General features: G+C 39.8%; 3 protein-coding genes and 1 long non-coding RNA gene across 5 annotated transcripts in view; 1 reads left to right on the top strand and 3 right to left on the bottom strand.

Moving 5' to 3' along the window:
- The window catches only part of gcn1 (GCN1 activator of EIF2AK4), a 35,483-nt gene extending 35,081 nt beyond the window's left edge, over positions 1 to 402 (bottom strand). The window contains exon 1 of the mRNA XM_035998751.1: positions 346 to 402. Coding sequence (XP_035854644.1) covers positions 346 to 363 — 18 coding nt within the window. The 5' untranslated portion in view covers positions 364 to 402. The remainder of the gene's footprint in view (positions 1 to 345) is intronic.
- Positions 189 to 19,109, top strand: LOC118494492. Its single transcript, XR_004896652.1, has 3 exons — positions 189 to 201; positions 1,654 to 1,660; positions 19,021 to 19,109. It is a non-coding gene; the product is annotated as an uncharacterized LOC118494492 (long non-coding RNA).
- On the bottom strand, positions 2,240 to 10,753 carry vamp5 (vesicle-associated membrane protein 5). Of its 2 annotated transcripts, XM_035998754.1 has the most exons (4): positions 10,469 to 10,753; positions 6,578 to 6,721; positions 2,852 to 2,990; positions 2,240 to 2,786 (listed from the first exon to the last, which is right to left on the bottom strand). In XM_035998754.1, the coding sequence occupies exons 1-4, from the start codon at positions 10,469 to 10,471 to the stop codon at positions 2,776 to 2,778; spliced, it is 297 nt and encodes a 98-aa protein (XP_035854647.1). In that variant the 5' UTR covers positions 10,472 to 10,753; the 3' UTR covers positions 2,240 to 2,775. The 2 variants fall into 2 exon arrangements, with proteins under 2 accessions (XP_035854647.1, XP_031158080.1); XM_031302220.2 differs by having other exon boundaries at positions 2,240 to 2,990; positions 10,469 to 10,751.
- Positions 19,110 to 24,788: 5,679 nt separating the features above from the next.
- Positions 24,789 to 27,683, bottom strand: LOC116051673 (vesicle-associated membrane protein 8-like). Its single transcript, XM_036008338.1, has 3 exons — positions 27,618 to 27,683; positions 26,669 to 26,827; positions 24,789 to 25,060 (listed from the first exon to the last, which is right to left on the bottom strand). The coding sequence occupies exons 1-3, from the start codon at positions 27,618 to 27,620 to the stop codon at positions 24,875 to 24,877; spliced, it is 348 nt and encodes a 115-aa protein (XP_035864231.1). The 5' UTR covers positions 27,621 to 27,683; the 3' UTR covers positions 24,789 to 24,874.

Genomic DNA, 27,683 nt, shown 5'->3' with positions numbered 1-27,683 from the left:
TATATTTAAACCCCCGACCAATTAGGTTACAAGTCAGTACTATCCAGATAAAGCTTCAGCTCGCCTCCCACTGTGGACAGAAAACGGTTATCGTTAGCTGTAGCAGCAGCTCAGCCTGACGCTATGAGTCTGATGAAGTCACACTGAGGCTACGCACGCAGCACTGAGCTAACAGCCTGCTCGCTAGCTGTTGTTGTTGAAGTTTGCCTGAGTTTCTCATTGAATGCCAAAACACAACTATATGTTTTAAAAGCGGTAGTCAAGATACCACGAATTCTGTGTCTACCATACTTGAAAACCTTTCTGTAAGACGATAGTCTAATGTTAAAGAACAGCCACACAGACCTGCGTGTCCGCTGCCATCTTGCCGGTCTTGATGCAGGAAGGACTTGTTGATGTCACTTCCGGGTCACAAGTGCTACGTAACCCTTTTTTTTTTTCTTAAAAAAAAATTAATGTAATCAATAAATAAACACTTTAATACATGAAAATAATCACTTAAAATAGCTAAATAAAATGAAATAGCTAAATAAAAAAAGGAGCACCCTAACCTTATATACGTACAAATATATCTCTGTAAATGTGGATATTTTCAAATATGCAGATAGCCTACTGAAATAGTAACCTTTTAGGGATTTTGGAAGAAAACACATGGAGATAAAAAAAAGAGATCTCAGGGACACGCATTACATTATTTAACGCATTATTTACACACATTTAAAATGATAGTGATATAATGTGAGCAAGTTCTACCTTTTGTTTCAAAGTAAAAAAAATGTAAGTTGGCAAGCTTTTAAGGGACCGAAATGTGGATGTCAAACCAAAACTGTTAGTTTAGGGAGTTCTACTCCAGTAAATCAAAACAAAAGGCACTAGAAGTGTTTTCAATGCCATGTTTTTGCAAAAACAAAGTTGAGTAATAAATAATGGTCATGAATTTGTACTGCATGTACTTTATGTGTTACCATTAGATAGATGAAAGATACATTAGATAGTAAGAAAATGCATAGGAATGATGGCATTACTACTGCTTTCAAGTATAAGACATTATTTTCTCTTTCTCTTTTTCTTTTCTTTTTTTTGCAGATTTGACATCTAAGGGTACAGATTTGCTGTAGAGAACTGCAGCGGGTGTTACAAAAGAGCCATTATGCCATTGATTGCAATAGATTCATTGTGTAAATGAAAATAGTTCTATTGCTACACAAGATGCTGTGTGAAGTGAAGTTAGAAGTAGATATCATCCTTGCCTAAGGGCCTGTCAGTGGAATATTTTGGGCAAATCCGGTGTAAAGTCACACCTGAACAAAAAATTAACACATACATTCTGTCAACCTGAACAAACTTTCCTGCATATGGTCTGGGAGTGTGAACAGGTGCATGAGTTCTGGCATAAAAAACATCAATAATATCTGATGTGATAGGATATCTAATCCCTACTGACCCAATTGTTTTGTTACTTAATGATGACTCTAAATTACACCTGGTTGAGAGACAGAGGAAGATTTAGCAAGCTGGCTCAACTGCAACCAAGAAAATGATAGCTCAACGCTGGCTCCCCCCCTCATGTGACAAAGTGCCATTCCGATATATGGATTCAGATTCATTCAAGGCTTTCACACACTGTCAGTAAGCCTTTCAGTAAACAGTTAGTATCATGGTTGATAAATACAATGTCTGGCTAAATGGTTACACAGAAGTCAGCTGTCTAAACCCATTACACAATATACCTGATAATTGGAACTTTGTTTTTTCTCTGTTCTGCATATTTATCTGAAGTAAAAACATTGACCAGCAGGGGTCACTGTCCATTGTGGTATTCTTTACTGACATTGCAGATTAACTGCAATAACATTTCAAATGTAATAATGTACTACTGATAGTTCCAGGCTCACATTTTCTCCTTGCTTCTAAACAACAATATAGAACATTTAGACTCTAAATACTGGTTCCATGTGGACTATATTGGCTATAGATTAAATGACACACAGTTGCTAGTGGTTTTGATATTGGTTTGTATGAACCCAAAGTGTGTGCACAGTGTTAGATTTGTTGTTGTTTATTGGTCATTTGACAAAAATAACACAAAAATGTAAGTTCTAAACATGAATCTGTTTTCTATGCACATCTTACACACGTCACACTGATGAACAGAACAAGTATCGACAAGAGACCCTTTTCAGAAATAAACTTCAAATAATTCAGATAAATCTTATTTCAGTCAACAAATGCGATAGTCTTTTGCATCTTTAAACACATTTTAATGATACAGACAAAATTTCATTTTTAACAGATGAGATTTTATGTGCTATTACATCAGTTAATTCTTTCCAATTTGAAGCTGCATATATTCACCAAGCTTAGTCTTTTCTTTAGTCTTCTTGCGCTGACAGTTGACTGTAATAATCGATTGAATTGTCGGTGAAATGGATTCTGTCTTCAGTTCAGCGACCACTGACACCAGTTATCTGTTCCTCTGAGCGGCGCTCTTGAACGTGAATCACTATATACAAACAAATAGTACAAAAGTAGCAGCCTAATAATGTTTGGTTAAAATGAAGTGGTGGGGTGGTGCCCAAGCGGAGACATGACCTGTGAAAAGTTATTTTAAAAAGCAGCCAAGCAATCAATGGTACCATATCAACTGAAGACTTACACTAATGAAGAGTGGGACCAATGCTCCCATAAATATCCTAAAACACAGAAATATCACAGACTGAGCAGTTCAGGCGTGATGCTAGAGTCCCATAGTTTGCATTCCTCTTCCTGGACCTTTTATCTTTGCCAACTTCATGTCCAGATATCTTATTTTCCGTTCATCAGCAAGGGAGCTACTGAGCTCGTGTGGCATCAACAATGGCAAAGATTATAAGTCCGAGAACGATGAGTGCAGCTGCCACTCCGATGCCAATAAACACCACTTTCATCTTCTTGTTCTCCCATCTTTTCTTGTTCTTCACCTGGTTGCTGGTCTTCTCAAAGGTTTTACTCTAGAGAGAAAATACACAAATAGAATATGTCACATTACGTTGTTGTGTAACTAAACTGCTTTTAAATGTCTGATAGTCTTGAACATACGGAACATACGCCAAGATGGGATGGATTTATTCGCCAGCATACTAACCTATATAAAACTTCCAAAGGCCTATTAAGAAAACATAACCAATCCAATTTTATACATTTCTAAGTTGTTTCTGTACTTTCTCTTTCTTTAAGTGGTTATGCTCAATATATTTATATTAACAATGGATCACATTATATGGTCCGTCTGGAGGTCACATTGTTCCCACATTGTCCCGTTGGCCAGTGTTACATCACACTGTTTCTTTTTCAGAGAACTAAAAGAGCAAACTGAGGTTTTAGTCGTACACAGTCGAACACAGGGATCCACTTTGTGATAACATGGATTTTGAGCAGGCATGCTTTTGACACCATGGTTAACTTAAAGCTGCACCAATCTTTATTTTACATCAACAAATGATCGAATGAATTGTTAAATGAAAGGGGTAGCAACAAATAGTTACTACCTGACTTTGGTCCATGTTACATCCCACTGTTGAGCAGTTCTCAGAAAACTATAAATAACTATAAGACAATAAAAATGTAAAGTCAATGAGCCCTTGGATACACTTTGTGATAATCAGTGTCAGAAATTAAGGGGGGCAAATGGCAAATGTACCCCAAGAAATGTCAGAATGCTTTTAAAAAAAATGTGATTGAGGGGCAAAAATTGCCCCCAGGATAAAAAAAAAAAAACTAATTATATTTACCAGTTTAGGCTAATATCCTAACCCCACATTAAGCTATCATTTTATTTTCATTCAATTTCCATCTCTCAAATACACACAAACAGCGCTGTTACATATAAATGCACTGATTATAGCAATCGTATGCTTTTTATTCACTCATGTTGGCACCAGGTGGTAATTACTGTTTGCATTTTAACCTGGGCTCATTTCACATAAAAAAAACAGCAATATTATGCACACAAATTGCTTTTTGGATTAGGAAACGGGCAAACTAGGAAAGAAGCTCTCCGAAGACCTCAGAATTTTGGCACTATGATAAAACTGAAGCCGCACCAATCAAATGACGGCATGTAATGTGAACGGGGTCGCCCGTGAAGACAAACCCTCTCAGCTCTTTGGGGCATTTTAGCTTCTTTGTTAAAATTACAGCCCAAATTTTACTTTTAGGTCAGTCTGTCCGCTCTCACCAGCATGGTTTTTGGCCGTAGCAGACAGCTGTTTTCAACAAAAAGGTCTAAAATCACATTGTACACCACTTGCCCAGAATCAAATGGCAGACGGACAAAGTTAGCGACTAATGTAGCGCTTAGCAGCTAAAAAGCCAGATATTTCCCTCTATTGCTATGAACTCCAAATGAAGCTAATGTTTCTCCATATCTGCTGGATGTGTAAAAAAAGCAACTGCATATCAACTTAAAGTGTAACTCTCACCAAAATGCAACCTAGGGTCTTTTTGTGAATGTACCCGAGTTAAACTTTTGTTTAAAAGCATATTTAGGACGGAATCGCCACTTTTAAGATTTACCGTATTCTCGTTTTTTGGTCAAATGGCCTTTTGAATGGGAGTGCTAGGGGCACTTTTATGCTAGCCTCAAAATCACTATTTTTAAAACACTAAGAAGGCTCGACACAACATGAAACTTTACTCCAAGTATCTCCAGGGGCTCTACACATGAACACAATCATTGAGAACATTGTTTGTGTACACAGAGTTTACTAAAAAGAAAGGTTTTGAGCAACTCACTGTAGCTTTTGTTCTTCCGGTCGCCGTCTATCGAGCCAGTCAAAAAATGTCGAGGGAGGAGAGTAAAGATTGGAAAGCTCCAAAAGCTTAGTTCCATATAAATGCACGGCTAATTCGTTGTTTTGTCGTTAGTGCAACACAATATTGACCTCGTAGTTGAAAAAGGAGCCTCATATAAGAATGACACTTCCTACTATGGAGTTCGTTCATTCGCATTTGGAGATCGCCTATTTTTGACTGAGAAAATGGCAGATAGCGTAAACAACAACTGCTAACGTGAGTTGCTCAAAACCTTTCTTTTTAGTAAACTCTGTGTACACAAACACTGTTCTCAATGATTGTGTTCATGTGTAGAGCCCCTGGTGATACTTGGAGCAAAGTTTCATGTTGTGTCGAGCCTTCTTAGTGTTTTAAAAATAGCTATTTTGAGGCTAGCATAAAAGTGCCCCTAGCACTCCAATTCAAAAGGCCATTTGACCGAAAAACGAAAATGTGCTTTTTTTTGACTCGGGTACATTCACAAAAAGCATTTGCATTTGCAAAATGCAATTTGCATTGCATTTTGGCGAGAGTTAAGCTTTAAAGATAATACAGGGTGTGTCAGTGTTGTGTTTACAGCTTTTTTTGCACATAACACAGACATATTATCACTGTAAAGTTGTTACGATGAATGGAATACAACAGACAGTACAACATTAGCATTCATTTGGAGTCATGTTTCTGGCCAAGCAATCAATGGTCTGTATGTTGTTTGGTGCTTGGCAGGCGACTGCAACTGACCTTCTGCTTGAGAGCTGTTTTCCTAACTTGTCTGCTCATAATCCATATTATCCCAAAGTTAGTCCTTATCCACGACGTTCCACTTCCGGGATTAATTAGGTGCCGCCGGAAATTCCGCCGGATGTCCTTCTTTTCGGCCGGATGTCCGTTACCTTCCGCTTTCTTTTTTGTAATTTTAAACTCCGGTGGATTTATGAGGACTATGGTTAACTGCTCCTCAGATCTCTGCAGGGTAAATCCAGACAGCTAGCTAGACTATCTGTCCAATCTGAGTTTTCTGTTGCACGACTAAGACAACCTTTCAACGTACACGTTCCATCAAAACAAGTTCCTTCCCGAGGCTATTTTGCAGCGGCACCGTGGCTCAGTCCGGCGAGTAGCACCGCCCAAGACAATTGTGATTAGTTTAAAGAAATGCCAATAAAACCAGAGCACGTTTTTCTCCCATCCCGGAATGCTGTGTGGACTAGCCAGACCCTCCTCCGCAGCGCTGTGGAGGAAGGTCTGGCAATGCGAGACTATCCCAAAGTGTATCCAAGTGGTTCTTGAACTCTCAGTTCAGTTTGCTTTTTTAGTTCTCTGAGAACTGCTCAACAGTGTGATGTAAGATGTTAGACTAACCAAAGGGGCAATGTGAGAACCATGTAACCCGCTTGTCCAACGCCGGATGGACGTTGGCCTCGTGGCATGTCCTGGACTCACTCTGTCGTACCCAGGGACCAGCTCGCTTCATTCATCTTAGGAAAACAATAGGAAATACCTTTCTAAAAATAGCACCATAAAACACAATCAGGATGTAAATTGTACATTTGTTTTCCTCTCCAGCTCCACCTAAGGGGTATTTATAGACATCAATTATGACATTTCCTCATATTAATCCCTGGACGCCCGTGGAAACACTCCCTGTGTGTGCCATTTGCTCCAGCAATTTGCCTCATCCATTCAATCCAGAGACTTCCACAGAGAACACTGAACTTTAAAATAGTACTTGATACTGTAAGTACTATGATCTTCCCCTGCTTACCTTTGCCAGCAGCTCATCAGCCCTGTCCTCCAGTTCTACCAGTTTTCCAGATCTCTCATCGGCTTTGTTCAGGTTGTCCAACATGATAACCTTCACCTCCTCCACGTCCTCCTGGGCCTGCTGCAGGCGGCTCTTCCCATTCTCCTGTCCAAACAACACACACAACGTGGTTAAAGAGTGAGACATAATGTGGATTCATTCAGTCATTTGGGACACGGCAGGGAGTGGGACTTATGTGCTCGCATTGTTTGAACTTTTTCAGTGCCCGCTATTTGTTTCTTGGGAATAATCCTCACTTAAAGGGTGATTTCAGTTTTTTTCAACCTGGACCCTATTTCCCATGCATTTGTCCAATAGACTGATGTGAACAAAAATCGTTGAAATTGGTCCAGCATTGAGCTAGAAACGCAGTGACGACTTTTTTGTTGACTAAAAGTAATTGTTTTTGCCACGGACAGGCTCAGATTGTTATTAAAAGTGTCTGACAACATTATCGATCTCAGGAGGTGACTTCTTGTTGTCTTGAATGTAAGTCGGCTGAAGGGCATTCAGGGAGTTTGTTGTGTTGGATACACAAATTATGGGCTGGTGTTATCTGAAAGATTTTCAGTGATTTCATTATATTGCAGCTCGGTTCACGGCGGCCTGGCCCGTCCAGGTTGAAAAAAATTACCCTTTAAGTTTTAGGGATGCATTTCTAATATTTGATGACATCAAACTTGTGTTCCTACTGACTTTGAATACCACTATTGTCACTGTCGTTTTTGTAAAAAAAATGTAATTAAATCTAATGTAGCCACAATATCTTTGTCTTTCTGAGCTTTAGAAAAGTTTTTTTCTGCACAATGCCACCAATTGTACGCATAAAGGTCAGTGTAGTAATCATTAGGAGTACTATTCAGCCAGTGAAATCGTTGTTTATTGTGGCTCTGGAGTCTGAACAACCCCCTGATGATGTCATCAGGCCTGCGTTACAAACTGGGGTCATGGGATTTAAAAGTCGTGGGCATTTACCCATAGACTGTATATAAGAATGGACCAACAGATCCCATTGCTCTGGACGGAGACCAGTGAAGGCCTTTAGAAGCACTTTTCCGGTGAGCACTGAGCGTTACTGCGCAGCCTCCAACTGAGAGAGACGACGTAAATGTGCCGTGAGCAACGTGTCTGAAAGTTGTAAGTCTTCTGGTAGCTATGCCAAGAGAAATCTCAATCATTCCCAATCTTGCAGAGACGGAGAGCGTAGGTATATGTAAGGAGATAACATAGGCACAGGCTAATTATTGCTAACTAAAATGCTAGTTAACATTAGTAATTACACTTAAACAGCTAATGTGAGACAAAACTGCCTGTGCGCTTCTCCTGACTATATGGTAATTCCTCTACTAGGCTTACCCCTTTGCATTTACCTGGCCGGCAGGGAGAGTTTAATGAAAAGATGCCATTGGTTGCATTATGGGAAATATAGGATCCAGTGTTTTTGGAGTTGGGTCCCAAGGATATCTCGGCTTTGATTTTGACCATTGTTTTTTTTTGTTTTTTTTCTATCTCTTGTGATTTCTTCTGTACTTTCCCACAGAAACCACGTGGTCAATAGCAGTGCTGAAGGTACTCTGATTGTTGTTTTGTGCTAATGAGTGCCTCAGTTTGGTAATTACTGTTTTAGCTCCTTTCTATTATTCATTGATGTTTTTGGTTAGCACAATAAAAAAATTAAAAAGTAAGTCAAATAAAAGTCACACAGCTTGTATTCCAGACAGGCTGCCAACTGAAAATAATCCAAACTTTATCTGCCTTATCAACATGGCATCATGACTTTGCGTAAACATACACGCCACTTTCCTAAAGCCAAATGGTGTGTTATCTGTACGCATTTTGAGCAATCCACGTGTATGTCTACGCAGTATACAGCGGATGTAAACATACATACCACGTGGTGTCGCCACGTGCCGTGTTATCGCGAGAACGTGCCGTGCTATCGCGAGAACAATGTCACACGCGTGTAAAAAGTGAAAGTCCTGTGTTTTACCCATCCACCACCCCAACCAACCTCTGTCCTTTCATACTACTCGCTACGGCAATAATTCACATGTAATGTAGGTCAATGGAGGCCAAACGGCGTTGATAAACACGCTAAAAAACGATTATGCGTCTTCATAACACGCAAAAATGGCATACAAATTGGCGTGTCATACATACGCCACTTAGTGAGATCAGTCTGGCCTGATATAGATCAGACTTGTTGCTGTTTTATAAACACGGCTAACAGTCCTGGGTTACATGTTTTCTTTAAGTAGATTGAAGCAAGACTACATTAATTTGTAACTTTATGACTAAAATAATTGTGGGTTAGGTTTAGCATAATAATGGAACACAAATGTAAATTAAAGGTACTTTACTCAGCACTGAAACTTGAAGCTAAAGTGAAAAGAGGAACAAGTTATGATAAACTAATGAAAAGAAGTAGGACAGGTTTTTCCAGCTCATGAAGGATATGTTCTAGGAGCAGCTGTTTACACTATACTCTGTCAGGAGGATAAAGGCAGCACCCAAGGGCAAAACAACAGCAACAGGGTTACCTACAAATTGATAATAAACATGGAGCAGGATATTCAGAGGGTAGTTTGACCTCTAAGCAATTTGTATCCTGACAGGTTTGCCGCTGTCCTCTGAGCCATGAGAGGAAGCCAACATCTCAGAAGTTGACAGCAACAGGAAACCGACAGATAGAACAAAACAAAACAAAACAAGCACCCCCTCAGCATCTTGATTTAGTTCATTATTCATTCTCATTTCCTGTACAGTATGTGTACAAGTCCCCTGTAGGCTGAGAATAGTAAAAGTAATATCAATGCCTGGCGGAAACTGATTCATGGATGCCCTGAAAGCCCAGTTATCTTGGCTTTGGCCGTCCAAATAGTAGTTGAACAACAGTCTGTGTTTAAAATTCAGCCGGCGACACACAGGAACTGCTGCCCATTCCAGTTCCCCTCCTTGCTTCCTTCCTTCCCTCGCTCCCTCCCTCCCTCCTGCCTGCATTAATGTACCTGGCATTATACAGGGAAACCTCACCCACGTCAGGTTATAGCCTGTTTATTACAGCGTAGTATGGTACTCCCATTCTATTTGAACAGTGAACACAACCGGCGGTTGTCAACCGCTGTCTTGTTAGCTAGTAGTACATTGTGTTAAGTTCATTCATATTTAAGGAGCGCATGTATGAAGGTTATTGGTAACCCATGACAAAAATGAATTCAAAATTTATGACTTAATGAGCTGGCTTTATCTCGAAAAGATAAGACAAGAAAGGACCCAGAAGACATCATCTGTTACATTTATTTTATTTGAGCAATTATCTATTTGATATACACCTACCTGCTCTCACTTCAGTTCACACCTAATGCTACTCTCAAATCTCAACCTGCGTAGACTCGACTTTACTTACTTCAGATCAACACTGTAAAGATATATATCATGCTTTTTTGTGTTTTTTGAATGTATGCTTTCATTTTTATATTTATTTAGGTGTATTCATTTAATTACGATTCGCCTCCATGTACTTCGACCTGACAACGAACTCACGTGCTGTTTCCAACTAAATACAACTGCATTTTAATCTCAGTTTTGTTATTTTCTGGGTAATATTCGTCATTTAAAATGGAAGACATCACAGTTGACAGTAGCTTTAAGTTACCTTGTCCCTATACCCACTATATTAGGCTGCTTTATGGGACTTTGCCCGCAGATTATGAAGGGTCATAATAAGCTACATTTTAAAAAGCATTCTGCCAAAACAAAGTTCCCTCTCTTCTCTCTTTCTATTCTTATCGAAGTTGTAAGTCATTATAGCATAGCTTTTTAGCCCGTAGTAGGAGATTTATATTGACTTACCATGTCTGTCACGTCTCTTGCTGCTGTCGAGGCTTGTCACCGGATCCAATGCATTTACAGTGCGACTCAAGTCTACTTTAGTGACAGGAAACACAGCATACCAGCTCTGTAGTTTTAATGTTCCACCTTGTAACCTGAAACGGGTTTCGGGCAACGTTTTGCGGTTTCCCTATTTATTTTTTTGACACACCTTTGTCTTTACCGTTAGCTCGACTCTGTTACTTTCACTTCTGCCGAGCTACAATCGTCCTTCTGTCTGTTGCAGGACTTCGTGCTCTCTCTCTATGATGCGTTCATGGTATTCCCGGAAAGTCTAAAATTACAAAAAGGTGATCACGTGACCATCATGTTGACTCGGTAAAGTCCGGACTTTCCCGATTTGGCTACTTGAAGACTTGTTGGAGTAGTTAGTTGATAAGTGGCTCTAGTATTTAGGACCAAACAGTAGACATTATGATTCGGATTTCCCCCAGTTTACCACACCATAGTCCACAAAGGCTTATCCTTATGACATTTTAGGGAATTTGTTTTTTTACTCCAAAACATTTATTTGAAAGCTATTAGCTACTAGTAAGGCCTACAGGTTTTCAGGTTTTTTCAGGTTGAGATTTATTACATTTTTTTTTCTTTTTAATTATGGTGCATTGTTTTGCTATAGATTATACCCAATATGATATAAAGTAGTTCAAACTAAAAAAGGCTAAATCTCCTCAACTACATTAGTTTGACAGCTTTGGTGACTGACAGAGGTGGAATAAGTACTCAGATCAGACTTAACTAAAAATACACAAGTATTAACATCAAAATATACATACCAAAAAGTAGAATAACTCATATGCAGAATGTCCCATTTCAGAATAAAAGCCTATGTATAATATCACTGGGTCATAATTATTGATGCATTAATGTTGCAGCTGGTCATGGTGGAGCTAATTTAAACTACTTCATATACTGCTGGGAAGCTTAATCCATAATAATTTAGTAGTTGATTCATATTTCGTATTAGTTCACTTAAGTACAGTACTTGAGTAAATGTAAGTATCTACCAATACATTCCACCACCTGTTACTTTGGAAATTAAGATTTTACATTCAAAACATAATTACCTTATAAAACATTATTCAACAGTATGAAGTATAATATAGTAATTAGTTCCACCTTAACGAGCTACACCAATCAGGAAATACAAAATGCAGCTTACATTTTAATGCATCAACACAAATAATACAATAACATAGAATTATATCACATTCTTTTTTACTTCTGATATTTAAGTATGGGCCTATTTTGCTGATAATACTTACGTACTTGAGTTGGTCTTGAAATTACCAGGGGGACCTAAATGCAGCAGCACTTAGATTATGTTACCTGTTAACTGTTGGAGCAGATGATGCAAGAAAATGTTCTGTGTGAACAGACAATAAAGTTTTATCTTATCTTATCTTATAGTGACATTACCTTATATCCTTCAGCCTTCACTCTGTTCAGTGAGAGTCTGGCAACATCTGGCCTGTCCTCTCTTTACATCTTTGTCATGTCATGAACATTAGACTAGTCCATTTCATTTCTAGCAGGCCTTTGCAGACTTGCTGCAGAACATTGTATGCTGTTTGGTCTTTGAAGGGTGTTGCTTTTTTTATGGGCTGTGCATGATTTAAGGAAGGTGACTGCTGGTCCACCCTTGTGAGAAACATGTGCGGTGTTCATATAATATCCCCACAGGGACTTACTGTACTGTGTGTCTGGGGCACTAAAACGTACATTTATATTGACCTTATTGCACTATTATAGTCATGTACTTTTTGACCTATAGTATCGATATCTGTATAATATCCTTCAACTGGAGTTCTTTTTTCTTTGAAAAGACAACAGTGACGTCATTGTCTTGCAATAGACTCATTTGTGGCTTACAGTTACATACAGTTACACATAAGTCTCGACATGTGTTGGGTCACATCAAGACCCAAAGACACCAAATGTCTCTGTGGGTTTCTTGAAGCAGGATGGTTTGTCATCAGTTACTAAAACTGCGCGTCACTGGAGACTACCCAGGCTCTTAATCATGACTGCTGCTGTGGGTGTGGGTGCGTGTTTGTGTGTGTTTGTGTGTGTGTGTGTGTGTGTGTGTGTGTGTGTGTGTGTGTGTGTGGGGGTGTGGGCGTGTGTGTCTGTCGCACTTATGATAAGGAACGAGCAGGCAAACAAAACAACTCCATTGTAGCTTTACTGCGTGACTCACACTGGCAATTGGAATTCTTTCCAGCAGTCTTCGTTTCATTCAGTGAGAGTTATATGCCAAACAAAACGCCATCAGGCAGACCCCATTATCTCTGATTATGGAAGATGTCCAAACATAATTGAGAGATTGTGACCTACTTACTAGATCATTAGAAGTTGCTGCATGATTAATTCACAACACTAGTTGGGCACACTGATGTGCTTCATGTATTGCAATCTTGTATCAAAGGATAAAAAAGAGGTTGTATGCCAGAATGAAGGTTTCATTTGTGTTTTCACATGGTGAACAAATAGAGGATCTAAAGCGAAATAATGGCGGTCACAGAGGTTTGAAAGTAGAGCAATATCAGAAACAGGAAGTAGGGTAATTCACACATTTCCTCCTAAAACCGTAAAGGGGTAAAACACCTTCTTCATTTGAATTTTGCAAAGATCTGAGCTATATTGAGTTGGATGAATGAAAACATTGGTTTAGATCCACATACTCATATTGTATGGCTAAAGCCCTGTAAATACAGTATATATTATTATTATTATTATTATTATTATTATTATTATTATTATTATTATTATTATTATTATTATTATTATTATGTATTATTGGCTGTAATAGTAAAACTCTCAAAGGCCTGAGTTTATGTCCATGAACTAAATGAACTCTCACTCAGCTTAGAAAAAGATTTTCTTATTTCTTTGCAAATGGTAACAGGACAGAGCACATTGGGGATTGCAGTGCTGTGGGAAAGGTATGTGATCGTAATGTGTAATGGACTTTCCATTTAGATATTTGGTTGGAATTATCTGTTTTTATCTACAATAAATGCTGACAAAGTCTAGAAAATGTATATCTAAATTATCTGTATTATTAAAAATCCATATTATTAGCCATACTCCTCACTAAAAGGTTTGCACTGAGCAGTTATCCACAGTATGTGATAGTGATAGTAGTGATAAGCCTTTTCAATAGTAAACACTAAAGACAAGGGAGGCGGTCCATGTGAATAAAGCACTCAGATCCTCACCATTTCTCAACGCAGACCTAATGACCATGATTCTTTGTTCACTGAGCGAGACCTTTTGTTTAGAGAGTCACACCTTGTTCTAATCAAAGCACTTTTGATTAGTTGAAGCAGACGGTATTGAGTGCAAATCTACTCAAATGGACATGTGAGTTGAAAGTCTTCTCAGCTTTTATTTTTTCTGTTGTGTCCTGTAAAGTTGTATACAACCCTGACCAGAAACTCCTTCATGGTCCATGAAGAAATACAACTAATTTTGATCTAAAAAATACATCTACTGATAATGTGCTGTTATCAGAGGGGAAGCAGGAAATAGCCATGTAGGCATTAGTTACACTACTTTATAGTACTTTCACTACTTTATACATCCATCCATCCAAAAATAGCTGAAAGTTAAAACAGTCAGCTAAAAGTACTGACTAAAAGTTAAATTGTTAGCTAACAGTTAAAATAGTTACCCAACAGCTGAAATAGTTAGCTAACAGTTTAAATATTTAGCTAAAATTAATGGTTAAATGGTTGAAACATTCAGCTTCACTCCAAGTAGTGGTAGCCTAGAAGACTAGTAGCAGTATGATTGCTGACCAAACCAACCTTTATATTGACAGTTCAATTGTATGACAAAAATGAACAATATCCATCTTTTAATGAATATTGTTATACATTTACAACATACATTGGGAATCGATGAAGGGCGAGTTTATCAGGGCTGTGGGGGTACCTCAGACCAAAAAGGTTGGGAACCATTGATATAATTTATATTGTAGCATACTAAACCATACTATAGTATAGTACAGTATAGTCTAGTATGTTAATGGTATATTAAGTAATATGTTAGCAGCAGCGTTAGCCAGCACCAGTCGGGATCACTTCACCGGCTGTGTCTTAATTTTCTTTTGTGAGTACTCTATATTCTTATAATGCGAGCACTTGAATGTTCAAATGACTGAAAATACCCATCCCTACTAGCCGTGATAAATTAGCATAAAGCTCAATGCTTACCTATTCAGAAGGAAATTAGCCAACTCTGCGTCCTTTTGGGAGCTAAGCTGTCTCCATCTTTGAAACGCATCTCTAAAATGTAGCCGTGTTTTACCACGTCCCTGGTAGGGTTGGGCATCGAGAACCGATTCCTACTTGGAATCGTTTAAAAAAATTACGATTCCAGTGGAATCGTTTCTTTATTGGAATCGTTTGGAATCGTATGGAGGATTTGGTTTTAAATCTGATCATGGGTTTCCAAATTTAACATGCGCAAGTTTTGGTTTCCGTAGCAGCCAGGCGCTTGTTGTGTTGCAGCCATGGAGCACAGTAAGCGGTGCTCTAGTGTGGCTTTATTTTACGTTGAAAAAGCCCGGTAAAACTGCAAACCACCATTGAATCAAAATAAAACGTTCCTCTTATTTATGAAATAAGCATGTGACCCGTTTCAATTCCACCCCTCAAAGAATCGGAATCGTGAATCGATAAGAACCGGAATCGAAAGGAAGAATCGCAATTGGAATCAAAGTTGTTAAAATCCAAACAATGCCCAACCCTAGTCCCTGGTCATGCAATTGTTTAGAAAGATGCAGAGTTTTTTAAGGTTGGGTAGAATGAATCTATCTCTGTTAATCAAGTTGTTTCTGCCATGGCTGCAGCAAGTTGTTTTTGCGTGTTTATGTTTCATGTCGGATGTCAAAATGGGCAGTTGGCAAGAACAAACAGGCCATAACAAAAACAGACATTCCGTCCTGGAATGGAAATTTCAAAGGAAAAAATACTGGCTTTATTGTTGTCAGAGAAGATTCAATTTAGCATGTTTCCTTAATATCTGATGACATATTGTGGTCATTGATTTAATACAGTAAATATATTAGCCTGCTTAAAGTGCCCATATTATGAAAAAAACACTTTTTCTGGGATTTGGGGTGTTATGTTGTGTCTCTGGTGCTTCCACACACATACAAACTTTGAAAGAAATCCACCCATGCTCTTTAGAGTGAGATACAGTTTCTGAATGTGTCCTGCCTTCAGTCTCTGGGTGAGCTGTTCAAAATCGGCACGGCTTGTGACGTCACAAGCTGAAACGAGCAGGCTAACCGCAACCATTAGCTCGTAGCGTTAGCTGCTAGCTAACGCATGCTAACGCTAGCATGCTACCTTGTTCTCAATAGCAAAGTACTGCTACAACACACACAAGTTCACCATAATCTACAAAAGAACTACTTACATGTGCGCCCTCATTTAGAAGTCTCCCAGCTAATCCTGCCTTGTAACTGACTGAAGTTGTAGAAAGAGCCTTTCTTTTACTGTCTATGGAGCTAGCTAGCTGACATGATCTACATCTGAGCTACTGAGCATGTGCAGTGCAATCAGAGATAGTACAGAAGAAGAAGAAGAACAGAGGTCTCACTCTGTAGCTAAAACAGAGACCAGCTGAAAAGAGGCTCTGCAGCAGTGAGAGAGAGCGGTGCAGTACAACAAAAAGATGGTGTTTTTTGAAAATTAAACCATGTAAACCTATTCTGGTACAACCTTAAAATACAATTATGAACCTGAAAATGAGCATAATATGGCTGCTTTAAGAAGATTGAATGGTACCAGCAACTTGAATGCAAATCTGGCAGCATTGAACTTGCATCTGCCTCTAAAATACCTTGGATTAATTTTACTATCATATCATCAAAGTGAACATATAATCACCATAATACATCTGGGATGTAGCATTTCCCATTTTTCTGACTGACACAGCACATGGGACTTTGTCAGGTCAGAGCTGCAGAGGCCAGAGACCCGGCCAACAAAAGGCTTCTTTAGGAAAAAGCTGAACAAATACAAAGGCCATATTCAGCATGCTGATCACCCTCCCTTTGCATCATTGTCTGACACTCGTCCATGGATGGTAGACTCACATCCCCATGACTGCAACAGTCTGAGTCCAGGCTGATTTCCCATCAGCAACAAATGGGCTTTCAGTGGATTGGGTTTGTCTAAGAGGCTGTTGTTCCAAAAACTCATCCGGGCTTTTGTCAGGGGGATAAAACATTAAGATTTTAGTCACCACTTGTTGACAAAACAGCGCATTCATCCGGATGGGACATAGAGGTTTACTGTTGTTGAGTCAACAGGAGAGGTAGGCCTGTTACGACTTGTTCAACAGTCTGCCAGGATTTTAGTTTTGCTTTACTTAGTATTCCTTATGCAGGTTGTTTGGTTTCAGGCTGTTCTAATCAACCAGCTAAGAAAAGTACAGTGCTTTACTTTTCGTTGTATTGAAATCGTATTGATTACTGTATGGCTGTATAAGAACGCACTGGTTATACATAAAACACAGGGCTATCAAGCGAGGGAGTGGTTTGTGTTAGAGCTGGGCCAGGGGCGATTCTAGGATCAGACCTTTAGGGAGGCTCAGCCCACCCCCCGCTAAATCAGTACATTTATTAGCCGATAATCTTTGAGCAAGCTACTGAACAATGTCATCTAACGTTTTTTTGACACTATTAACACTATGATGGAACTAAACCTGACACTTTATAAGCCACAGTAATAACCAACTGACCAATTTGACACAATGTTCTAACATTCAGCAATTTTAGTTGCTTGCGTTTCAATTTGGGTTCTAATCTGCGCCATGAAATGACCAACTTCTTCTCTGGGGACTACCAACGTTAAACTTCACAACCGCACTCCTGCTCTCCCTCTGACAGATTAGATAGAGACTCAGCCAAAGGCGGGAGTCTGGCACAACTTCCTCCGATTGGCCAATTTAATTTTAAATATATAATTTTCAGGGGGGCTGAGATGAAATTAAAATTAAAAAGGGTCTAAAATCGTGGCCGGTTAGCTCAGTTGGTAGAGCAAGCACACGTATGTGGAGGTTTATTCCTCGATGCAGAAGGTCCAGGGTTCGAGTCTGACCTGTGACGGTTTCCTGCATGTCTTCCCCCCTCTCTCTCTCCCCTTTCATGTCTGAACTGTCCTATCATTAAAGGCAGAAATGCCCATAAGATATATATATAAAAAAGGGTCTAAAATCGCCCATGGGCTGGGCAATATATCAATATTATATCGACATTGATATATGAGGCTAGATATCCTCTTACATTTTGTAATGTATATGTAAGTAATATAGTGATATGACACAAGTGTTGTCTTTTCCTGGTTTTTAAGGCTGCATTACAGTAAAGTGATGTAATTTTCTGAACTTAGCAGACTTACTTTTATTATTTGCCTTTACCCACTTAGTTATTGTATCCCGATTACTGGTGATTATTTATCAAATCTCAAACATTTTTTTATAATCTTAACTAGTCTTTTTGGTGCCTTCAAATGAACTGTCGTTGCCGCATGACACTCACTTTTTGTCGGCTAAACTCAACTGCCACGGCCCCTGAAAGGACCGTCACCTCGCAGTGCCCTGTACCCAGCTAACAAGCACCTTTTGTCAGATATACTCAACTAGCAACGGCCTCTGAAACGAGCGAGAGCTCAGGGTGCTCTTTAGCCGGCTCCCAGTAACATTTTGTCGCCTAATTTCGTAGGATCTACAAATTAATGTGCATAAGCTTTCGTACAATATCATATAAACCCATTCATGAGAATGCGCTGTTGGTTTAAATGCACTTTGGGATGTTTGATATGTTCAGTGGGCATATATGGAGAAAAAAAATAGAATTAAGAAATATTTGATAAAATCTAACAACATATATGTGATAGATGATAGACCCTAAAGTTTCATCCTTATTTGAAAACAGATGTTGTGTGCACAGTGAAGGTATTCTGGCCACAAGCCTTACCAGCTGGGCCTGATTTGTAATACAGTAACAGTATACCACTCTTTCTTCCCTACTGCTGTCCTTTTTCAGTGAGGTGATTACAGTTTTTCAAATACACAACAAACATTTTGTTGGTTTGTTGTATTTGTATTAGTAAAGCCTGTGAATAAACTGAACAGAAACCAAAAGTGTGAGACAGTATGTCATAATGCCCTGCATAGTTTCACCAGAGAAGGGACAAGCTGGGGGGAATCCCCCTCAGATCTACATCCTCATGTCTCAGATCAGTCGTCCTCCCTGTCTCCATCTTGTGGCAGTTCAACAAACAGCAAAAGAAGTAAAAATAAATACTGTAATATTTATAACATACCAGATGTTTGAAACTCTTAAATAACATAGGTCATAAAAAGACCCTTGTGAATTCTGCTTATGGAAAAACAGTGTGACTTTTTGAGAGAACTGAAAATGATCTTGGTCTCACACAGCATGGATTAGCTCAGCATGAGTGTGTGAAAAAACAAATAGATTAGGTAGATAGATAACGATGTTACTTGCAATACATAAACAGATATTGAAGTGTACTCACTTCTGCATTTCTGCTGCTTTCAGTATTCTGCTAAAATACAACAATTGCTGGTTGAATTTAACAATTTCTTTTTGAATTTAAAACAAATAAAAGGAAATCATTTCCAGCATTCTTTCATTGAACAAATTGACTTGAATGTAAAAGGCACCACTGAAAAAAGAATGACAGTTACATTTTAAAGTGCAGTTTTCTACTGATAAAATATCTCTGAGTGTCTTTCGCGATATGTGTATTGCGGCAGTTAATATTGCGATGATGATAAAAAAACGATATATTGTGCCGCCCTATAATGCATTAAATAAATATAGCCTCTAAAAGAACAGATACTTTCATCAACACATTGGTTGAGGGTGCAGTAGGTAAGCCTTATAAAACTAACTTTCTGTCATATTTGCTGAAACTGACCCTATGTTCGAGTAGAACTACATGAAGCAGGTCATTTAAAGGGGAACTATGCAGTTGTTTTAGCTTAATTTACCTTAACCGAACAGCTTCGGAGTCATTAGAATGGTTATATGACTTTTTTTCGGGTTGAATGGTGGTCGTCTTGCTTCCCCCTAGCGCCTGTAAGCGGAAAAACCGCCGCCGGCCTCAGCATCAGGAAGTATCGCGTGATATCAGGTCTCGCGATTTAATGATTTGCTTCATGGCACTGCACACATACGCCCATTCAGGAACCGGCTAACAAGGTAGCGATGGAGTTTTTTCACACTATCGTCATGGCTGAGCTGGCAAAAAAGAAGCAGAAAGCTAGGAAAGCATTGTCGGAGGAACAGAGAAAGAGGAAACGGCAGACTGACCGAGCGAGGAGTCAGACACAAGTAAACATAGGAGCTGCCAAATATCTATTCCGAAGCTGTAGGGGGAGCTCTATAGAGAAACCTGCGAGCAAAAAGTGAGAAAACAGCGAAGAAATGGCCAAAACTGCATAGCGCCCCTTTAAAAAGAAAATCCAGCTCCTCTGGCACCATCTACAGCCTGTGTCACTACCCGATGTGAGTTGAGTGCAGATGTGAGTTGCGCATGCTCAGATTTAAACGGTTTACACATAACACCAAGGGATCCGGATCCGGCAAACGTTTTAGCTATCTATGATTGTTTGATTGCTAACGTTAGCTCAAAACGCCATTCAAGTGACAGCCTTTGTTGTGTTTGATTGCTAACTTGTAGCCAGCAGTGAACGAACTTCGTTATGTAGGTCCATCTTTATTGTATTGACATTACAGAAGTCTCTCGTTAGCAGGTTCTTGTAGGCTACTTCAGCCTCTAATCTAGAACTGACATTAGGGATCATGCCGTGAAAATGTGATGCCTTACGCTAAATAATATCTATCTATATCTATATCTCATTATTCTGTGGCTAACAGCAAAACAGATCTGCTAGCCTACCTGTGTGGGGCTGTCGCAAAGTGACGCATGCGCAACTCACATCTGCACTCGACTCACATCGGGTAGTGACAGCCTGTAGTGCGATTAGTTGTCGACGTTCAAATTTTTTGGCTAAGTCTTGGATCTTCTTAATCCTACCTATGGCACCTTTAAAGGCTGTTGCGAATATACATAAAGGTGGGACTATGTTGACTATATAGGAATAATTTTGACCTCCTTGAAGCTAAAGTGGTCCTGTTACAGCAGACAGAGGTGGGAGATGAGACACACAAGATATTTGCTTCAGACTGTGAAAATTACTGTGTTTTGAGGCTTATTGGTTGCCATGGACCCAGCAGGAGGAACCATAGTGGGGCTGTAAATGATCCACCTCCGCTGGTTGGCTGGAGGAGCGTGATCCCCCAACACTCGAGGTGTGCGAACAGACATGGGCCTGAAATCTGACCTTAAACATCTGACCCTGGCTGTGTGATTATTGAATCAAAGTATCAAAGTCATATGTTAAAGTGTGGAGCTCTTGTGCCTCCCACAGCTGTGCTTGTTTTCTCTCAGTGCCCTCGATCTTCTCTTCAGTGACCTCTGCTGCTTCACAGCTGCTTCACAGCAGCAGGAATGCTGAGCTGAAAAAGGCAAAACCTGGTGGTGTTCCAAAATCCAATGTCTAAACCAGGGGGTTTCAAGTAGGGTGGACCAGTAAAACCATTGCATTGCAACCGATAAATAACAACACCTCCAAATTTGTTACTTTCTTTCAAAGTAAAGGGGTAACCCCAGACAAGTCAGGTCGACTCAATTTGGCGCAGAAGGAGAGGAAACACTGACACATTGTTTCATGTATGGCAGCCTTTTCTATCATATATGTATTAGTCTCGCATTGCCAGACCTTCCTCCACAGCGCTGCGGAGGAGAGTCTGGCTAGTCCACACAGCATTCCGGGATGGGAGAAAAACGTGCTCTGGTTTATTGCCATTTCTTTAAACTAATCACAATTATCTTGGGCGGTGCTTAGCCTCGGAAAGGAACTTGTTTTGGTGGAACATGTGTATGTTCAAAGGTTGTTTTAGTCGTGCAACAGAAAACTCAGATTGGACAGATAGTTTAGCTAGCTGTGTAGATTTACCCTGCAGAGATCTGAGGAGCAGTTAACCATAGTCCTCATAAATCCACCGGAGTTTAGAATTACAACGCAAACAAGGAATGAAGGTAACTGGACATCCGAAAACGGACATCCGAAAAGAGTAACATCCTGCGGAATTTCCGGCAGAATGTGAGCAAATGTTTTTTTTTTTATTCAACAAACAACATAAACACAATCAGCAGCATGTTAACAGATAACAGAACATACATGTAACACTCCCCCTCCCCCAAAGAATAATAAAAAAATAAATTGAATTAATGAATTAAAATGAAATAAAGACTGTATATATATATACATATGCAAAACAATATCACCCCACCCTCCCCAGGACCCCGTTGGCTGACAACTGTAGTCACAGTCGGCCTTTTAATGTCTCTGCCCCTAAAAGCCACAAATTCACATTCACCTGTCTAGCTCCATTGATGCGGGCTGTTGAAAGTTCCATATAAACTATGTCAAGAAAGGTCAGAAGCCACTGCTTAATGGTCCAAGTGTGTTGGGGCTTCCAGCGCACCGCCACCATTTTCTTTGCAGCTGTAAGCCCAGCAAGATATCCTTTTCTGACATTTAGAAATCTGGAGTGAAGAAGTGTCATTCAGTAGCAGAACTGGTATTGTCGTGGGAACTGTCCCAGAAATGAATGTCGTCAGGCAACATTTTGCCAGAACCGTGCAACAGGGGGACACTCCCAAAACATATACAGAAATGTGCCCATGGTCTTTAGCGAACACAATGTGCTTGAAGCATCACCGATTATTTTCATTACAAGGGGTCAGATAAGTCCTATGGACAAAATTATAGTGGATTTGCTGGTGGTTGGGATTTCTAGAAACATTATTCCACACATTGCTCCAGTCAAAATCCAGCTCTAGCCCTGGGAAATCCCTCCTCCATTCCCTGTCTAGTGGAAGTGTCTGGTGCGAGGCTTCCCTTATATGCCGATATAGGGTGGATACCATGCCCCGTGAATCAGTTTTAGTAAATAACTGCTAGTGAAGCGGATGTGCAGGCAAAGGATGCTGCCACGGTACGGCATGCGCTTTAAGAGCTGCTCTAAGCTGGAGGTAAAAAGGAGGAGGTAGATTAAAATCTTTCTTGAGGTCTAGAAAGGAGCACAGTCCGTTTAGACCGAAAACGTCCCCTAAAAGGTGAATGCCCCCCTTTTCCCATTGGGGGAAAGTGATTGGCCTACACCCCATCAACAAATCATTGTTATTAAAAATGGGGTAATAAAGATGCCATCTGCAGGAAGAGTTACAGTACCTTTACACTGAGCGCCAAACCTGAACAAGATGGGAAATGATCAGACTGAATTGTAGCCGACACTGCCTAACAGAGATGTTCGCAAATAGCAAATCTGCCAAAGACCAAGGGTGCACCACCTTCTCTACCATCGCTCGCCATGAATAATATATTCCTTGAGCACTAAAAGGTGTTGTGAAAACACCAAGCACACTGGCTTCCAGTTTACCTTTGGGAAGAAATAGTAACCATGAACAGTAGCCTACGGTTGACATTGTGTAGCCTGTAGCATGTGGGATCTATAATAGTGTATCAGCATAGGACCTGCTACTCTTATTAGGACAGTACGACCCCCAGTGGAAAAAATGGGAACATTGAAAAATTGGAATTGATGACTTCTATGCAAATTTCACACAAAGTCATGCAGTGGGCCAGATTGGACCCTTAGCGGGCTGGTTCTGGCCCTAGAGGCCTATGTTTGACACCCCTGGGCTCTGGTCCAAACAAATATAAACACAGCCGTAGCTGTGATCCTTTAAAGATATCAGGCATAGACCATATAGGAAGCTCTATAATGGGTGGATACAGATTAAAGAGAATCATTTTGGATTTATACTTTAAAAGCTATGCAAAATCCTAGTTTAAATAATGAACTTGACTTCGTGCCTTTTCTTTGAGTTTCGTAATTTCTTGTTAAGCATCAGCATCCTGTAAATGACATATTGTTTTGGCTAGTGTGTCCCACATGCCTGAATGCTGAGAAACATAGAAGTTTAGTATATATATTTTTCTATTTGTCCTGATACATATTAGGATAGGCTGCTCTTCCTAAGAGGTTTAAATGTTTGGTATGTATTAGGGATGTCCAGATCCGATCACGTGATCAGAAATCGGGCCCGATCACATGGTTTCAGACTCGATCGGAATCGGACATTACCTCGTGATCAAGACTCGGATATATATGCTCATTATTTTTTAACACATCTATAGTTATGCGGTGGCACAGAGTTAGACCCTTTTGACTCCACACAGAAAGAGCAACGAGTGCGGCGTGACATCACTTTGTTGCAGAGACGCTATTGGTTAAATGCCAGCAAAGTAGAACACGGAAGCAGCTTGAAGCGGAAAGCGCGAGTATGTCTGCGGTCTGGAGGTATTATAAAGTTGATGACAACAACATTGCCATAGCAAACTGTGAGATATGTAACAGAAGTGCTCCGTTTGTTAACAGAGTTGTTGAATGTTAAAATAAGGTGAATTAAATAAAAAATAAGGAACATCCTGGATCTGTTTTTTCGCCCTTCTTTATTCTTTTTTCAGTAGATACTCAAAATCAAATGACTCGGACTCGAGGGCAAAAAAACCTGATCGGGACATCCCTAGTATGTATTTTTTGCTCTTTTTTCTTTCCATGTTTATTGCTTTTTTGTCTTTATATTGTTTGACTATTGCTGAATGATTTACTGCTGAATATGGTCTGTCACGTGACTACCTGTCCACAACAATCATGTGACTCTTCTCCTACTGACTATGTGACTACTGGCCAATAGGCTGTAAGATACAGTTCAAATGCAAACATTTTATACTTGCCTTGATGAAGGCCTCACGGCCGAAACGCGTTGCCTTGTTTTAATAATTTAGCCAAGAAATATAATAAAGGCTTTTTAAACTTTACCCTCCTGAGGGCCTCAGTGTCCTTGAACCCTTGGATCCCCAAGCTGAAGAGCACCAGAGGGACACACTTTCTGCATGCCCAAGCAGCACTCCATACAGACTGCATTGTGAGTGACTGATCATTTTAATAAAATGCCACTGATGATTTTTTTTTCTAGATTGCCTGATTTAATTTGGATTAGTATACAAAGTGAGTAGTACTTTGTAAACTTTGCAACAGGAATGTGTTTGTGTAGGAATTAATTATGTATGTACATTGTGTGTGTGTCTGTGTGTGTGTGTGTGTGTGTGTGTGTGTGTGTGTGTGTGTGTGTGTGTGTGTGTGTGTGTATGTGTGTGTGTGTGTCTGTCTGTCTGTCTGTCTTATGGCTTGATGATAGGAGTGACCACAGAAGGCATAGGGTCACTGACAGGGATGACTCCGGTGGCCAGCAGGATGATGATGAGCACGATGATGAGGATGACCACCACGATGACCATGATCATCTTGACGTTCTTCCACCAGTATGTGCGAGCCACTTTCCGAGTCGTTTGCGTTAAGTGCTGAGTCTGAGAAGGGAGGGAGACGAGACAATACATTACATTGAAGCAACACATTTGTCTTCCTGACACACTGGTCCACTTAAGACGTCAAAAATCGTCACATCTGGTTGCCAAAAACCAAGATGGTGATCTCGTATCACCAAACTCGAGGCTTCAAAACGGCAGTCCACGTAACAATGGGTGATGTCATGGATGCTAAGTCCACCATTTCTACAGTCCAAGGCTATGATGACCATGAATTTCAGCCTGAGGTAGCGGAAGTAAGTTTCCAACAGGTGCTTTACATATTGTAGGGTAGGTGCTGTAATAATAACAAGCATTTACTGACACGTTTCCTGGAATAAGAAAACTAGAATGACAAGTTGTGCACTTTACAGAAAGCGGTCACTCCCTGTGATGAGCAATACAGCCTGTGCAGTGAGGCATTCACTCATACTAAAGGTGTTGGGTTAACGAGCTTAATCAGCTAACGAGGTGCAGCTGGAACAATGCCTCACTAAGAAGGGCTTTATTCAAAGTTTGCATCAGAGCAAGAGAAAGGCCACACTTAAGCCCTGTTTACGCGAAGGGAAGACGCAGATATTTTCCTGCGGTTTGGCCTCTCATTTACACGAAAACCCCGTTTTTATCACAGAAAACGATTATTTCTAAAAACTCCGGCCAAAGTGGAGATTTTGGAAAACTTCGTTTGCACGTTCGCATGTAAACTGAGACAAACGGAGGTTTAGGCAGTCGAGAGAGAGAAAGAGGAAGTGAGTCATTGCTGTTGTTGCTATTTTCGGGATTCTGATTGGCTAACATGGGCTTGAGCTTCTTGTTACACTGCCACCTACAGGTGTGGCATGCTCTTGACAGCATTGACAGCATATATATATATATATATATATATATATATATATATATATATATACACACGGGTATATGTAAACGAACACTTTTCTGAAAACATAGAGGTTGTAAATGTCTGTTTATTAAAATAGCCGGCCACGTGTAAACGTAGTCTTAGTCAGGTTCATTTGGGTTCTGTCACTGCAACGTCCCCAATATGGACTGGTCTCTACTGACTTGTTGTAGAGCTGGGCGATATGGAGAAAATCAAATATCACACTATTTTTCACCAAATACATCGTTGTCGATATTGCAGCAATATTTTAGGGTTGACTATTGGTCAATATTAACACAATAAGAGTTTTGATAAATAATCACCAATAATCTGGATACAATATCTAAGTGAGTAAAGGCAGATAATAAAACAGCTAGTAAATCTGGTAAGTTCAGAAAATTACATCACTTTACTGTAATGCAGCCTTAAAAACCAGGAAAAGACAACACTTGTGTCATATCACTATATTAAGATATCCCAAATTTTAGAAATTTAGTCTCATTTATTTTATTGTCGATATAATATCGATATATTGCCCAGCCCTAACTTGCTGTACCGGTTTACCTGAACACTGAGGTCATTGTTTAACAACCTCTTCATTTGACATCACCTTCCATTGTAACTACACAGTACACCAAATATGCATTAATGCAAGTGTATGAATACAAATACTCAACAATACAACCCACTTTTACACAAATTACAGTAAAAGGATAGACTGTAAGACTGACCCCTTTTTCCATTTCCTCTGCCTTGGCGAGCAGGTCGAGCCCCTTTTCTCCACGTTCAATGACTCGTTCCATATTCTCCTTCATCTTGTCTTTGACTTCATCTACCTGATCCCTCAAGGCCTGCATCTTGTCCCGTGGCACTGCCACTCCTCCCTGCTCCTGGGATGGGGTATGAGAGAAGTTAATTAGTTAGTTACTTAGTTAGTTAGTTAGTAGCATTACATGCAAGAACGTAACCATGTTTTAGAGTTTAACCAATACCAATTCTATTTCAAAATAACCTGTAATTTCTAAAGTCTGTCACTGCGGCTGTTGTTGGTCCTGTATGGTTGTACTGGATCTAAATACTGTACAATACAAAATAGGTACAATTTTAAGATAGTTGTTGTACCCTATGAAAGTAATGTCTAATAGATTTTCCATTTAGACATTCCTGCTTCCATTATTAAGCTTCCTCCTCTTCTTCTCTAGTTTTGGTGTTTGGCAACAAACAGACATTACGCCACTAACTGGAACCGAACGTGCGTTAACTTGCAATCTAGGACCAGATTCACCAAACACAATTACTTCTGATTTTATTTTGTAGTAACTGGTAAAAATTCTAAGTAATGACAACTAAACTGTCGGCACGTCCACATGATACAAGCCTTCCGTGAGTGCGCACGACAACTATTTTGATAATCGATTAATCGGTTTGAATCATTTTTTCAAGCGCCCAGATAGCTCAATTGGTGGAGTCGGCGTGGAGGTTTACTCCTCGGCGCAGTGGGCCTGGGTTCGACCGCGACCTGCGGCCCTTTGCTGCATGTCATTCCCTCTCTCTCTCCCCTTTCATGTCTTGCTGTCCTATCAAAATAAAGGCTGAAAATGCCCAAAAAGTTATCTTTAAAAAAATAAAATAACAGCTTAATCAACAATGAAACTAATGACTAGTTTCAGCCTTACTTACCATGTCTGTCTTGCCTCTTGATGTGTTTGTGCCGAGCCTGTCACATATCTAATGCATTTAAAGAGC

This window comes from Sander lucioperca, chromosome 2 (genome assembly GCF_008315115.2).
Source record: "Sander lucioperca isolate FBNREF2018 chromosome 2, SLUC_FBN_1.2, whole genome shotgun sequence".
NCBI classification, from domain to species: domain Eukaryota; kingdom Metazoa; phylum Chordata; class Actinopteri; order Perciformes; family Percidae; genus Sander; species Sander lucioperca.
This window is presented reverse-complemented; position numbering and strand designations above follow the sequence as displayed.